General features: G+C 36.0%; 2 protein-coding genes across 2 annotated transcripts in view; one reads left to right on the forward strand and one right to left on the reverse strand.

Moving 5' to 3' along the window:
* The window catches only part of LOC150091646 (vitellogenin-6-like), a 101,658-nt gene extending 99,155 nt beyond the window's left edge, over positions 1-2,503 (reverse strand). The window contains exon 1 of the mRNA XM_090369137.1: positions 2,446-2,503. The gene's annotated coding sequence lies outside the window, so the exon portion shown is untranslated. The remainder of the gene's footprint in view (positions 1-2,445) is intronic.
* Positions 1,861-15,341, forward strand: LOC150091649 (transcription factor 23-like). Its single transcript, XM_090384962.1, has 5 exons — positions 1,861-2,140; positions 2,723-2,876; positions 7,174-7,397; positions 11,228-11,338; positions 15,099-15,341. The coding sequence occupies exons 1-5, from the start codon at positions 2,081-2,083 to the stop codon at positions 15,222-15,224; spliced, it is 675 nt and encodes a 224-aa protein (XP_090241088.1). The 5' UTR covers positions 1,861-2,080; the 3' UTR covers positions 15,225-15,341.
* Positions 15,342-16,064: the final 723 nt, after the last annotated feature.

Consider the following 16,064-nt stretch of genomic DNA (forward strand, 5'->3'; position numbering starts at 1 on the left):
GATTGTCCACTCTGCCCTCATAATCTTGGCGCTTGGATCATTTGAACTTTCCCATGTTGTTCACAGCACAGAAACTACAGCCACCGTTCCCGCTTCACCTGTACTGATCCACCCCACCTGGATGTCTTTATTTGCTCTGCGGTCATTCGTTCCATATTATCTTATAATACGAGATCAGTACATTACATGTAACTTAATAGTGCTATCTTTTATCAATTAACAATCAGTGTTAGTTCTTCAGCAAAGTAGAAACATTAAGACCTACTTATGACTTATTAGATCTTGTACTTTCTTAAACAATATCACGATCTACCAGTAGTAATAGTAGTAGTAGGGGTTTTTAGGAGCATCAGCGACTAAGGCCATATTTCTCCGTGTGTATTGTCTGTAAATTGGTTTATTTTTCGTCCAACACTTCTGTTTGTTGGATGAAAAACCCGAGTTTCCGGGAGCGAAAATCATGCTACCCTCTCCTGAGACCGACTAATTCATCCATGTTGTAAAAAAGTCCAGACAAATTCCTGCCATCATCGACAGGACTCGAACTCAGGTCTTTTCCACCCGGTATGGGGAGGACAGCGATCCTACCAACTGTGCTACCCACAAGGGCTACGATCTACTTTCTCAAGCCTTAAGAACAGTAGTTCATGTAACTTCAACTCCTTAATTACTTAAATCTTAGAGGGGACCGCTGTGAACATAAAGATAGAATGCTCCATCACCATTGTCAACACTAGAAATATCAATCAATATTTGTCACCACCAACTGACAGGTCCTTTACTGATTACTCCCACGCCTATCTTGTTTCGTGCATGATGGGTTGTAAGCAGCGGGATATTTAAGAAGATAGAAACGTTTTGGTTAAACTCCCTTCTGGTTAAGTTTTTGTACATTAAAATTATGCCACTCCATCAGTAGCGTAAGAGACTTTTATTAGTGTCAAACTAATACATATATTATGAATCCATAAATTAATTTATATTTCCACACCGTGTGGGGAAGGTCTGGGTTCGACTCCCGACTATAGAGGAAGAAATTTTTACGGGGCTTTTGTACTGTGGTCGCGTTAGTCGATCATTAACAAGATTTTATGGTTTTATATTTAATTTTATATATATATTTTTAAATCTTTACATTTTTTTGTAATTTTGTATTTTCTCCTGAAAATTCTGACGTAATTTTAAAAATAGTAATTTTAATTTCATTTTACTAAATAAAAATCAGAATTAATCCTTTAATTAAGCAACTGGTCAGTCTCCTGGACTTTGTTTTTCCGTTCTGAAATTTAAAAATACTGAATAAAGTTCGATTGTACAGAATTTACTAACGCACTTTTGAGGTACTCTTATAAACACCACGAAGATAAAAGAAATAGTGGCTAATAGAACTCATCTGCTGTTTAAACGAGTACTTGGTCTTGAATTTGCTAAGTAGGTGGTCCAAAACATAATTGCTAAAGAGAAGTGGATCATCTCAACTTAAGGGTTCTACGTTATCTTGAAACACATTCTCAATCCCCACCCCTCCCTTCCTACCTTCTCACATGTGCTATCCCTATATAACATGTGTGTATACTTTTACGCGTGCAGAGTTAGAAGACCCCTGCTCCTTCCCTCTCCGCCAAAAGTCCTTCAATGACCCCCCTTCCCCAGATACAAGATTTCAAAGATTTTCCCGTAACTGATCTCATCAATTGATCTTGTTTGTTGAACACGGGCAAGTTTAATTGTGGCTTACTTGGCCTCTGACCTCGATCGTATCGATCACCGTAGTCAGTCTTGTTCCTGACGTCACCCAAATGACGGTCAGCTCTTTTCTCGTAACTCTCGTGGTCAGCAGTGGCCAGTGGTCTCTGATTCCAAACCTCTCAAGGGGAGCTCCGATTCTTGAGGGAGAGTTTGGGGGATGACACCTCCACGGGCCACTTAATGGGACGACCGACTTGTCAAAGCTGGCGCCGCCACAAACCACTGCGCCATCCAAATTAATTCGTCATTAGTGTTATATTACAGACTCCGCCTATCCCACCGAGGCGGAGGTGTTTTCGCACCCTCTTGCAGTCAGCCGACAAGTAGATATATGGGGCAGAACGACACGGACCGCCTTCCAGTGGACACAGAAGTGGACCTCGGGACACAGGTAATTGGTTTATTTATCATCATTGGTTTAGAAAGACGCTATTCCTCTGTTTGTAAGTAAACTACCTAATTTCTAACTCAATGACAGCTTTTTGCTACTCGTAATACGATTATTTGTAACTGAAAGGTTTTATTTACTTCTAGAATTAAAAAAAAAGTTTAAAATTTCTTTCTCTAAGAGACTCGCTAAGTTGTTCTTTGATAGAGAATATTTTTGCAATTTTCCTAATAGTAAAATATTCAAAAAACATATTTTCAGAAATGATCAGAAATTCGATTCTGTTATTTAAATATTTTGCGCAATACCATTGACATTCTCACGGGAATAGGATTTCAAAATACCAAGCTAAAGGCAACTTGAAATTTGGATTAGGGAAAAAAGAAAAAAGTACAATAACGATGATACTATATTTGTTCGGTAGAGAACTTTGAGTTGGAATGTTTAATTAATATTTAGATTCCATTTAACTAAGGATCTCATCGGCTGCTTGAATACTGATGCGGTTGTCACAGGTGATACTTTTCTCTTGTTAAATTACACTGTTGTTCGCCAGTAACTTAGTTCTACTCCTTTCTTCTCTAGTTTCACCAAAGAATCCCACTTCATATGAACACTTTAGAACTGCCCGTAATGGATGTTGCTTTACTTGAACTGGAACAGCCTTTCCTTGTCAATCCTTCTGACAGGATACGCACACAGAGAAATTGGAGTCGCAAGAAAGTTTCTCAAGCCGAAGGTAAGCATTATGATTTATTAATATAGTTATTTTTATTGTGTATGAAGACAAATTTGTTGCCTATTAAACTCTCTCTTTTGCCAATAAAATCTTATTTGTATATTACTCTAAGGTTGCTTTATACTCTGTCTTTGAGGTCCTCTTATGTCAGAATAATTTCTTGATTGTTGGCAAAGTACTAAAATACTTAACTTCAGCTTTCGAGAAGAAAACTAGCTGGTGTAGACTTGGGAGGAGATCATTTTATTTTCCCATAGATGTCGGAATCCCACTGATTATTGTGGCAATTCAACAGCATCATCAGATGCGACACACTTCAGAAACTAGTGTTAATTTTTTCGGTATATAGGTTTTGCAAGAAACTTTTCAATTCAACTCCAAATATTCCGCTTGCATTGGTCTTGAACACACCCTGTTTTTCATGAAAATCGATGCGTTAATTTCCGAGGACTGTCCATGATTTACTCATGATGAAGTCCACAGGATTCAGTATTCGAGTATCCCTGAATGTTTACTATATTGTTTCTGGACTGATCTGTTTTTTTTACTATATGGTCCTAATTTGTGGCGTCAGCTTCATATCCTGGACATTTCTTTCTCGATGTAGGCTTCGTTGTCATTGCGAATTCAGCTTTGATATGCTGTTCAGGGATGAAGATTATTTTAAACTTAAATGAGGCATTATGAACATGAAACAAAAATTAAATAAAGACATTTTAATATATAAAATGAAATAACTCTGCTATACGAATGAGGATAATCGATCTGAATTTGCAGCTGAGTTCTCATTTAATTATTTTATTATTTACAAACATAATCAATAATTATTTCCCAAATTATTTTTGAGAGTACTTATTGGGCCTCTTCGCAATAACATCGTGTAGTTTCCAAAAGCTTTTAGCAGTTTGGTATGTTTTTCCAAATTTTGTTAATCCTATGGGCATATAGTTTGTGGTGCTCTTTGGTGGGGAATTATTCTATTGGAGGTCATTAGGCTTTTAGGATGGCCATAACTTTAGTATTTTCAGTTATTTTATTATTATTTTAATTCATTTTAGTTTCTTATTATAATCTTATTTAATCTTCTTCCAAAGTAAAAATTCAGTGGATAAATGTATGCAGTAATCTTTATAAATCGATAGCTAAAAATATATTTATTTTAGTAAATATATTAATAAATTAGCTGCAAATGTTATTTAACTTGGTACTACGCTAAACATTTTTAAAAAATTTTTTCAGAGAATTAATTTATTTTAAGTTGTTGTTATTTGTAGGGTTTTAGGAGCATCAGCGACTAAGGCCATATTACTCCGTGTATACTGTCTGTAAATTGCGTGTGTCCTGTGGCCGATTTTCTGTTTGCTGGAAGAAAAACTCAAATTTCCGGGAGACAAAACTGTGCTAGCCTCTCCTGAGACTGACTAACTGGGCCACATTGTGAAAAGGACCTATAAAAATTCCTCATGTCATCGATGGGACTCGATCTCAGGTCTTTTCCAGCCGGTGTGGGGAGGACAATGATTCGACCAAAATGCTACCCACGATGACCTAATTGGAGGCGCAATTGAAGCCGATCCTGGTATCCTCTACCACTGGGAACTGCTCGTAATGTAGTCTAACCCAAGGGCGTATTCAGAGGTGGGCAGAAGGGGAATATGGCCTCCCTTAACCAAAAATTTGAAATTAAAGGAAAAGAACGCAGGGGGCGTTCTAAAAAACCTCAAAAGCCTGGTCGCCATGCCCCCACGATGATACCTGGATACGCCACTGGTCTACTCTATCTATCAATGACGCACTCGTCTGTCCACGCACAGATATATTTTATTATTATATAAATTGCATATATTATATGCAATTTATTTTTTTTTTATTCAAGGCACATTTATTGTTTTTCCCTAATCCCTATTTTCTGTTGGACCTTACTTTTGCCAACCTCAGTATTTTTCAGGAACGTATCCTCTTCCTTTAGTAATGTATAATATCTGTTGCATAAAAACATTGTGCATTATATAACGTAAAAAAATTAAGTGAATAGTATTTTGATTCTGTTTTTAGTGTTTTCATTTAAAAGAGTGAAGCATTTAGGGTGCATAATGCAATACCGGAGCGGCTCGTGGCTGGGGGTTCTCCTCAGCACGGGATCGATGCACTTAATAGCAAACGGGAGCAATACGGCCTTAGTCGCCGAGGCACATAAAATCTTCTACAAAAACAACAGCCTCGAATTAGAAAAAATTCCTTTGAGTTCCATGGAAATCACTCTTTAGGTGTAATTGGAGTGACACAAGTTTGAGAAAAACTGGGGTAAGGCATGAAGAAATCCTTTTTCTTTGCACTACGCACTAGACCAGCCCCATGATCTACAGCAGTCAGAAGCAATAACTGCTGTGTTCTTTTGTCGAAGGAGCCAAGTATACTTTAAAAAAAAAAACAAAAAATATACGTGTATGGGATAGTTTAATGATTAATTCACTCGTTTCATTCGTTGTTGGCTGCTCAGTGCTGTACTGAAAACTGATTTCTCTGTAAACGATGCCTCAACGATGCGTGTTTGGTGTAAGAAAATGAAGAACATGAGAAAAAATAAGAATCAGAAGTAGAAGGGAATTACAAAGAAAGAGAAGAATGATGATATCCAGATCAGGACCCAGGGTGTGCCAAGCCCATACTCACCAGATGTGAGCCCCTGGAATTTATTCCATGAACTATTTTCTCCTGACGAAGAAATAAACAAATCCTTAGTTATTAAATTTGACTAACAAACAACGTATATTTGTGTAAAAATATGCATGTATTAACTTGTAAACACATCGGTATTAATTTGTGCTTTTCTGACCCTAGGCATATGTCCTTTAAGGCAGTTGCCCATCTTAAGGGCATGTGCGCCTAGAGTTTGACCACGAGATACAATATCGCCGAAGTGGAATGATATATACTTCTGCAAAAAAGTGGTAAATTCAGATAATTCTATTTTCGTGACTGCGTAATAGATGGGGTTGTTAAGTGTGAAAGAGGAACTTTTGTGAATTGGAGCATCACCTTTTATAGATAGGATTATCCATCTCTGGAAGTATCGGGAGTGGGCAGCAGGATGAATGGCCACTATAGTTCACTTATAATATTCACTCACTTTAAAAGATCATGCCAAAATACTACTCATAGATCCCTAGACTAGCTACCAGCAACTGGCGCCTTAAGGGAACTATATAATCGATATCCCCCCCTTTCTTCCAAACCTCAAGGAGATGTATGCCGAAGTTTTCTTGCAGTCTACGCGAACCATCTATTTTTAGCCTTTATGGAAGAGCCAGTATTTAGCAGTTATTAATTAATATGGCAAACTTAGTTTGCCTAATGCCTTGTGCAGACCGAGGTCTTTGCCTCCAATTTGCTGATCTTAAAATTTCTACATTATTAAGCAACTGATTATCGGGTTGTCAAGACATGTACTCACGGCGGCGGTGTCTTCCATCCCAACAATACTGAGTGCAGTACTAAGGCAACTCGTTGTGAAATGAATCCAGAATATGAGATCGACGCACTTCATATATCTATAGTTGAGGCAGATTATACAATTTATAATAATTTAATTAATTTTTAATAACCTTCTAATTTAATTAATTAATTAGTTAAAACCTTCTTCATCGGAGCATTTTTTCCAATCAAAGAGATATATAGAATCTTGAAGTATTTTTCGTGGTATGGCAGTGTTTTGAAAAAATCATTGCGCCCTTACACTGTGGCACTTTGATGGATGAGGCCTTTACACCTTCCAGCATGGCAACACTCCATGTCACAAAGCAAGAATAGCGAACATATGGTCTAAAGAGAATAATATCAGAACATTGCGGTGACCAGCAAAGAGGCCGATCTCAATCCAACTGAACATCTTTGGTATGAACTAGAACGTAACATTATGACAAAACCAAGACGCCCCTCTTCGTTAGTGGAACTCGTGAATGCTTTAAAAAAGTTAAACCGTTTTCTGGTGGTATTATGCTTGACGTATTGAAGCACTCAATGCGACCAAAGTTGGCCAACCCATTATCAGTTTCTTTTAATAAATACATAATTTGCTCATAACTTACAATTCTCCCATGACTTTTGGGATGATAGTGTATATAATTTGGGCGTGTCTGAGCCCTGCTTTCTTGTCGTAAGTACTTTATCTTTATTCTTAGAAGCATTACCACACTTGGTTACATAGAGACTGAGAACAAAGCTTTCGATTTTTGCTCTTAATTTATAGACTCGACAACTTCTTCATATTTAAATAATCTATTCTCTTTCTTTGCAGATGGCAAGAGCGGATCCAGCAATAAACACAGAATGATAACCTCCAGAAACGCTGCCCGGGAAAGGACCCGAGTGAAGAGTTTACGTAATGCATTTCAGACATTACAGAGGTCGCTACCTTACGTTCCTCCGAATACGAAGCTGTCAAAACTGGATGTGCTCATTTTGGCTACAACATATATTTCGCATCTTATGAGATTATTGGGCCAAGAAGACACTGGAAACGTACGTAAAATGTTTTCTTTTCGCTGCCTTAAACTTACTTATGACTTTATCCATTCCCAGCAGTGAAAATCGCTGTTCTTATATTCTTATTGCATAAACTTTCTTGGGAGTCGTATGTATGACAGAGATACCATCTGTTATTATTATACCCTCGTGAGTAGCACAGTTGAAAAATCGCCGTCCTGCCCAAACCGGGTGGAAAAGACCTGAATTCGAGTCCCGTCGATGACGTCGGAATTTTTATGGGCCTTTTTCACATTGTTGATGAATTATTCGGTCTCAGGGGAAGGTACCATTTTTTTTTCTCCAGGAAACTCAGGTTTTTCGTCCAGCAAACAGAAAATGAACAACAAACACACGCAATTTACAGAGAGTATATATGGAGCAATATGGCCCTAGTCTCTGATGCTCCTAAAAACCATCCTACTACTATTATTATTATTAAAACTATTATTCAACTATTACTAATTATTTCTGTATTCCTCCATTCCATATTTTATTTCATTTAGCAACTGTATTCCATTATTTTTGATGGAGTGTGCTATCCATCTTCGTTTTTTAATGCGCATTCTACTGTTTTTTTAGAAGATCCTATTAAAAAGTGGCAAGGAAAGGTTAAAAATTGCAATAGAAGAGAATTTTGTTCGCACTTTACTTTATTTTCTGTAAATTGCATTTTTTTTAGAAATACACATGGATGGTGGGGGGGAGTTGTTCCAGAGACCAAAAGTAGAGTTCATTAATGGATGCCGGCTGGGTGCTGTGCATCTTCTGATGTCGGTTTTCAACCCGCGCTATAGTTGTTTTTATTGAAAGAAGTAGTAGTAGGCTAGTACTGTGAAGAGGTTAAGAGTAGGCAAGTAAACCTAATTAAAAAAAATGAAAGGGAAGCCTGCCTTAAAAAATATCCGAATTAAAGGTGTTACAATATGGACTGTCATGCTGAAGTAGTCACGTACACAATTTCCAGCCTGTCTATGGTAAAGATCGGTGTGAATCCTTTTATGCAAAATAAATGGATAAAAATGTATTATTTTCTTTTTTCTAAATCTCTGCATTCCTCCTTTATTAGTCACCAAAATTTCGCTTGTTTCTTAAACCTGCATTGATTTTGTTAATTTTTGATCTCTGTGTGATACAACGAATTGAGGCGCAAACGCCAAATTGTCGTACTCACCGAATTAGCATTAGCATTAGTTTGTTCCAGCGATCAACCACCCGCTGACTAAAAGCAACTTCCGCACATCTATTCTGCAACAGTCCGTCCTCAATTTGAATTTGTGCCAGCGCATATGTGTAGTCTGAGCAAAAGAAAGAACCCCATCCGTACTGAGCTTGCTCAATCCATTCAAAGTTTTAAACACCTCAATCAGATCACCTCTCAGGTGCTTAGTCTCCAGACACTGCAATTTGCAGACAGAACTAGTCTTTCTTGGTAAGAGCACCCCTTTGTTTCCCTGACCAATCTCGTTGCTCTTCTCTGTATTCCTTCCAACACTTCCACATCCTTACAAAAACAAGGCCTCAAGAACTGTATGCAGTACTCAAGATGTTGCCTGACCTTTGTCTTATACAATGGTATAATCATCCGCTTATCCCTGTTAGCAAAATTCCTGTACATCATTGACAAAATTCCCGAATTATTGTAGGACCCAAATATTGTTTACTGGAATAATTCTTTACTAGTATCATTTGTTTCTTGAAATGATTTTGAAATAAGCATCAAAATATTAATTCAAAATCAGTATCATTAATACAATGAAATCAGGTCATCCTTTTCGATATTCATTTCAAATCGAGATGATGATAATAGCACGCCACCAATCAGATTTTGAGTAATGTTAAGCAGCTTTTTTTTTATTTTTCAGAAATAAAAGATCTCGTTGAACTTATTCGTGTTTTGCTTCAATTATTTAATTGAATCGGACTTTCTCTCTCTCTCTCTCTCGAAATTTGTCGAATTCATTCACAATTTACAAGATGTGTTGGTGAAACATGTAGTTTATTATTATTATTATTATTATTCTCATTATTATTTTTTTTATTTTATTTAAATCAATCTGAAGCATACACTTCTCCTAGAAACAGCAGCATATGCTAGGGGATAATAATCTGAAGCCAAGAGTTTTAAATTATGAGTTATGCCGGGGGGGGAGGTTAATCAAGCTTGAAGCTTAGGGTCAAATCATCGTATGGCAGGTAAAAATTTAGTGCAAAATTTGACCGCTATGGGGCGCGCGAAAAATAATTTTTTCACTAATCTTTATTGACGTGCGTACAAATTTACACACGTCCATCATTATTTGCATAATAAGCAATCAAAGGACATTGTGTTCTTCACGGGCGCCTTCAAAATTTCCGATGGAATGGTAACTGTCGAACGGATTATGTTCTCAAAATTTGAAAGAATTGACGGTAAATCAGCGCAAACAGGGTGCTTCAGCTAACCCCCATAACCAAAATTTTGTGGAGTTTGGTCGGGCAATTTTGCAGACCAAGAATGTTGAAAAATGGCGACTGATAATTCGGTTTTTCTGTGAAGGTTTCTCATAGTAGTTGTTCGATATTATTATTATTATGGAGTATGCGCCATCCTGAATAAAATTTTTTCTTCAGGGTAAAGTACATTTCATTAATCTCTGGAATAATTTTGGTTGTTGTAGGGTTTAAGATGCATCAGTAACTTAGGCCATTTTGGCCGTATAAAATGTTTGTAAATTGAGCGTGTTCTGTGGTCGATTTGCTATTTGCTGGACGAAGAACCCGAGGTTCCGGGAGAAAAAAAAACCGTGCTACACTCGTCTGAGACCGACTAACTCAGCCACCTTGTGAAAGAGGCCTATAAATATTCCTCGCGTCAGGCAGGATGCGAACTCGGATATTTTCCAGCCGGTGGGTGGATGGCGGTTTACCACCTATGCTACTCATGAGGACAATAAGTTTGATCCACAATAGGCTAAAATATTTGTCGTTAAATGCTCTTGATTGTTAACGGTTTCAAAGAAAAAGAGAGCACTTGTATCCTTCGATCCCAGTCATTATTCATTTTTATAAAGAACGCAAAAGCCAATTTGTTTATTGGAGTGAATAACTCCCTTAGCCACCTCCTGTGACCAAGTTTCGAACTAATGTTTTTTTTTTTAATCCCATATATTGATTACAATTAAATAATTGTTTTTCGATGTGATCTATGGTATTTTTTTAAAGTAGGGATGATTTTATAACATCTCCGAGTTTCAACACTTTCACATCTACCATTGTATGTTTAACCAAGTAGCGAAATTGTCGGTTACATGGAATTTAACATTTCCCAGAAGGTTTATCATTGGTCAAATGAAACTGTTAGTCAACCACCATACCATGATTCGCCTATCAATCAATCGTTTGGATGCATGATCAGCAGGTTAGGTAAAGATCTGTTGAAGTTACTCCTAAGCAGTCCTTGGAGTAATTTCAACGAATTAAATCAGTCATCAAAGCGTTTCATTGTCTGGCTAATTGTGTCAAATTGACCAGTAAGCCACCATCGAAAAAATAAATTTGCCAACAGAGCAGGGCAAGAATTAAGTTACATAAAATAAAACAAATTAAGCAAATGTAAGCAAAGGCCGGTTTTTCTATTCTAGTATGAAAAAAAAATGTTAAATCAAGATACAGATCATTTCTGACAGACAAATATCTGAATGACAGCATTGATGTCCAGAAAACTTAGAACTGCACCTTAAAATTATCGCTGTTATGATTTAACTAATTAGCTAAATCCTAATTTCTTGTCTAAAGAACTAAAAATAAAAAATAAGCAATAATTTTTGTGTATTGTTCTTTGATAGACCACAGAATTTTCTCTTAGTCTGGAACCCAGCGGGCAATGTCAAACAATTGTTCAAAGAGCTCCTACGAGAAGTTTATCTTGGGAATCGAGTTATTTGCATCCAGTAAAGGTGAGAAGATTATTGAAAGAAATTTAGATGTTTAAAATTTAATATCCTTATCAATTGAATATGTAACTTCAAAATGTAACTAAGTGATGAAAAGTGGCTTTTAATATCAGCATTATTTCAACATCTGTTGGAACAAAACTTTTCAATAGTAGGAACTTGTTTATATAATTTTTTGGCTTAAATCTAGTTTATTAGTAAAACATATTTACTTTTTCACTTAGTTGCTTTATTATAATGAAATACTGAGAGTTCTGAAACATGTAACGCAAACAAGCCAGATATGTTTGAAATCATTGGACACGTTAATACTATCAAGATTATCGTGTTAGTTCTAATGTTCTAAAACATGCTTCCATTTCGTCAGATTCGTGCAAAAATCTTCTTTTACGTGTTCCGTTTTTACATAATTTGAGAATTTTAATATTAGTCCAATATTAAGTTCAAATGTTTTTGATCAGAAACCCTTCTGTGAATCATAATACGTTCAAATGCATAAGAAAGCTGCATAAGAAAGGAGATGAATCAGAAATTGGAAATTAGAGACTAATTAGCTCGTTGTTCCACGTCTAAAAGTTGTTCACAAGGGTCATTGCTAACCGATTAGAAAGAATACTTGACGAGAATCAGTCGAAAGAGCAAGCTTTAGGACAGGATTCTCAACTATGGATCACCTTCACGTAATACCGCAGCTAATAGAGAAAGCAAATGAATATAAAACACTATTGTGCCTAGCATTTGTGAAATTATGAAACGGCATTTGACTCCATACAGCTTAAGCCTTAAGGCAATGTTTCAGGCACTGGAAAGAAAAGGCATAAACACCCCACGCATTAGGATTTGTAAGAAAATATATGAGAACGCTACCTCCTTTATTAGACTAGACAAAGACAGTAACAAATTTAAAATTGAGAAAGGAGTTCGACAAGGAAACACAATATCTCCGAAGTTGTTTACTTCTGGCCCTGAGGAAGCTTTCAGAAGATTGGACTGGACGCAGAAAGGAGTCAATGCAGAGTTAGTAAGGATTTCGGACTGAAGATGAATATTGTTAAAACAAAAGTAATGAACAAGTATGCCACCGAAAGGGATATAATCATTGAAGGAGCACTAAAAGGGTGGATTCATATTGGACTAGCGATTAGCTGTAATAATGATAAATGACTGGAAGTCAAGAGAAGAATAAATTTCGGATGAATAGCATTCAGGAAATATAGTCACATACTCAGGAGCAATATCTCAATTTGTCTGAAACGTAAAACAATGAACCAATGTATACCCCACCATGATTTATGGAAGTGAAAGTTGGGCATTCACCAAAAGAATGGAAGAGAAGCTGAAACTGCACAGCGAAGCATGGAATGAATTATATTAGGAATCAGATTGTTGAATAAGAAGAGAAACACAAATAAAGGACATTCTTATCAAAACTAAAGAACTGAAATGGACTTGGGCAGGACATATAGTTCGAAAACATAATGACAGATAGACTAAGAAAATAACATAATAGTACCCAAGAGGAGCTAAAAGAAAACCTGGAAGACAACAACGGAAATGGACAGATGAAATTCGCGAGTTCGTGGGTAGTAAAGTTTCTGGATAGTCCTTCATCCTGCAGTGGATTGAAAATGGCTGATGATGATGATGATGATCAGCAAGTTAGATATCTAAGTTGAACGTAAGCCCAAGGTTTCCAATCTCGTCAATGCGGAGGATTTTTATGTGTTTTTGTTTGTTTAACATCGTGGACACGTCTACCCAAATATTTATTTTGTCTGTAAATTGCGTGTGTTTTCTGGTCGATTTGCCTGTTTGCTGGACGAAAAAAACCCTTGGGGGAAAAAACCTTGCTATCTACGCCTGAGACTGACTAACTCAGCCACGGAGTGAAAAAAAAGGCCCACTAAAGTTCTTCGCGTCATCGAAGGGATTCGAATCTGGGCCTTTTCCACCTGGTATGGGGGAGGACGGCGACGATTGACGCTTCATAGCCTAAGTTGCTTTGTAGCTAAAAATGAATGACACCGTAAGTTCAAAATGTACTGACGCTACTGATCGCTAAGAATACATCATTAAATATATTTATGTTTTCTGTTTTGTTGGAACCTTTAAACTATGAATTAGATCATTTTTACTCAGAAAATAAGTGCGTCTTATGGTCTAAAAATTTTGGTAGAATTTCCTAAACTAATAGAAAAGTGATTTAGTTGAGAAACTTTTGTTTATACTTTTACTGACAAATTTGCATATTAAAATATTTTAAAATAAAAAATAAAGTACGTTAAAAAATAATATTTATTTTACAGTTCCTTTAATTTTTCATTACAGTTTTTGTTAAGAAGATTTTTTTCGTAAAAATACTTTTTGTGGATTTCCCCGTGTTTAAGCACCGAAAAAAAAAAAAAAAGCCTGATAATAGTATCCTACAGAGAATTTTTAATTAAATTAATTAAAGGAAACTATACTAGAAGAATCAGTCAGATGTCGTACATTTGAGGTTGCGTTATGGTCGGTAGTCATTTTTGAAGGTCCAGCAAGCGTGCACGATCGTACTGGATTCGTTGTCATTCAGCAACCACCATATTTACCTTAAATTAATTCTATCAATTTTGATCTCTTTCTCAATATAAAAATCGCTGCAGGACCAGGAACTTTCAGATCAAGAGATCTTACAAGCTATAGGGAGATCTCTAGTTATTTATTGCCTTTCCACCTAAGGACATCCTATACAGATGTCCAAGAATTATTGAAGAAATATAATTGCCAAAGGTAGAAAATAAATAACTGTTTCCTGTAGCTACAGTGTCACAGGCATCAACAACAATCAATGGAATCATCAAGAACCACAGTCTTGTGGTTGTTGATGATTCCATTTTATGAAAGCCACTTTCATGTGATCTTCCATCTGGAATCAATTTCTTGCCAGTCCACTTTTCGGTTATACGGAAGATGAACTTCCTAATGACATGTTAGTAATCCTTCAATTAATCATTCAGAACTTTCCAATGGTTCGCTGGAAGATTAGTATAGTGTGCTAATCCAGTATGTGATAAGATATTGTACCGTAACGAAAAGACATCTTTAGTGAACGTTTGAGTCTCTCGGTTTGACTGCTCATACAAACTTGGGAGATGTTTCAGTATTGAACAGATAAGAGCATTTCACTGTGATACATGAAATGGCATATAAATGACTACTGTATAGATACGATTTTGATAACTCTTTAGAAATAATTGAACAACTTCAATGGCAATGATGATAAATCTATAACGTACTGCATCATTTCTATTTATTTCCTAGTGCTAGCACCGTGCCTCATGCGTGGCCATTGATTTGGTTTCAAGAAGGCATTTTCTTCATTCTCATAACGAATTAGATGTTCCTGATCCCGTGAACGTCACCGTGCCCCTACTGGTAATCTGACCCAGATGTTCTCGTCCCTATAGGAGTACGCAATAATTTTATTTCGTCCACCTGGAATCTCGTTTTCAGTTCACTCGCTTTGTTATTTTTGAATTAAATATCTGTATAACTCAACTGCAAGTAGTTTCAAAACAGGTTTAAACTTATTATATTTAAACTTATTATATTTATAATAAGTTTAATAAGTATAATATAATATAATAAGTTTAAATATAATAAATATAATAAGTTTAAATATAATAAATATAATAAGTTTAAACTTATTATATTTATAAAGAATATAGAGTAGAGTGATATAACCTTTATTTCACAATCTGATTGATTCTGTTTCTACTTACAGAAATGGCCGATGAGATCTCGTCTATATGCTGGAGTAAAAGACGAGAGCAACTCCACATCTCTAACTGAGTGTTCCACTTTTCCTCCAGACTATCGAGGCATTCAGTGGAGGAGATTTCTAGTGTAAGGAGGTCAATGTTAAAAAAAACAAACAAAACCCTTCAATGTGCATGAGTGTGTCCTTAATATTTTGTATCTTTATATTGTTTCCGATAAACCAAAAAAAGTATCAAAATGCTCAGGTGTTCGATGTTTTCTTCCACTACATTTCATAAATAAATCATCACCTTAGAGGACTGGAAATGCCGATCGCAAATAGCTGGGGAAAAGGCCCCAGCTATTTGGGGCCAGCTTTTAGAATCCACTCCTTATCTTCCTGTTTTCCTAAGAAAACCCTTACCACATTTATTTATCTCGTAATCTTAGATAGTTCATTCTACCTGTATTATCCCAGTTCTTTTAATCTCGTTAAACTTAAAAAAAAAGTTGTGATAAACAACTTTTGTTACCAAAAAAAAAAAAAAAAAAAATGTGGTAACAATTCGAGAGATCTTGCCATCATTTAATCTGATTTCTTAAAAATTTAGAACAATTAAACAAATTTACAAAAGATAGCAAAAGATTTTGTAAATTAAACAAAAGATAGCAAAAGACTCGATGTAATCGAGTCTTTTGCTATCTTTTGATATTCTTAGACCCTAGCTATATATATCTTCATTCCAGGGCCGTGCTACATTGTATCAAACATATTAAAATGCCCCGCGCTAAATTTAATTTTTAATTTTTAAATAAATTTGAAAGTGTTTCTGGAAATTTGGTTTTGAAGTTATTTCGATAACTCTGATTCCAGCACTAAGTGATAAAAAACATCTGGCCATAAGGCAATAAAAAGCAACACACATGAGGGGTATAAATTCAAACCTAGGAAGAATGGTTACAAGTTGGATGTTCGGAAATATGCCTTCCG

This window comes from Mastigoproctus giganteus, chromosome 1 (genome assembly GCF_048544385.1).
Source record: "Mastigoproctus giganteus isolate SK-2022 chromosome 1, ASM4854438v1, whole genome shotgun sequence".
NCBI classification, from domain to species: domain Eukaryota; kingdom Metazoa; phylum Arthropoda; class Arachnida; order Uropygi; family Thelyphonidae; genus Mastigoproctus; species Mastigoproctus giganteus.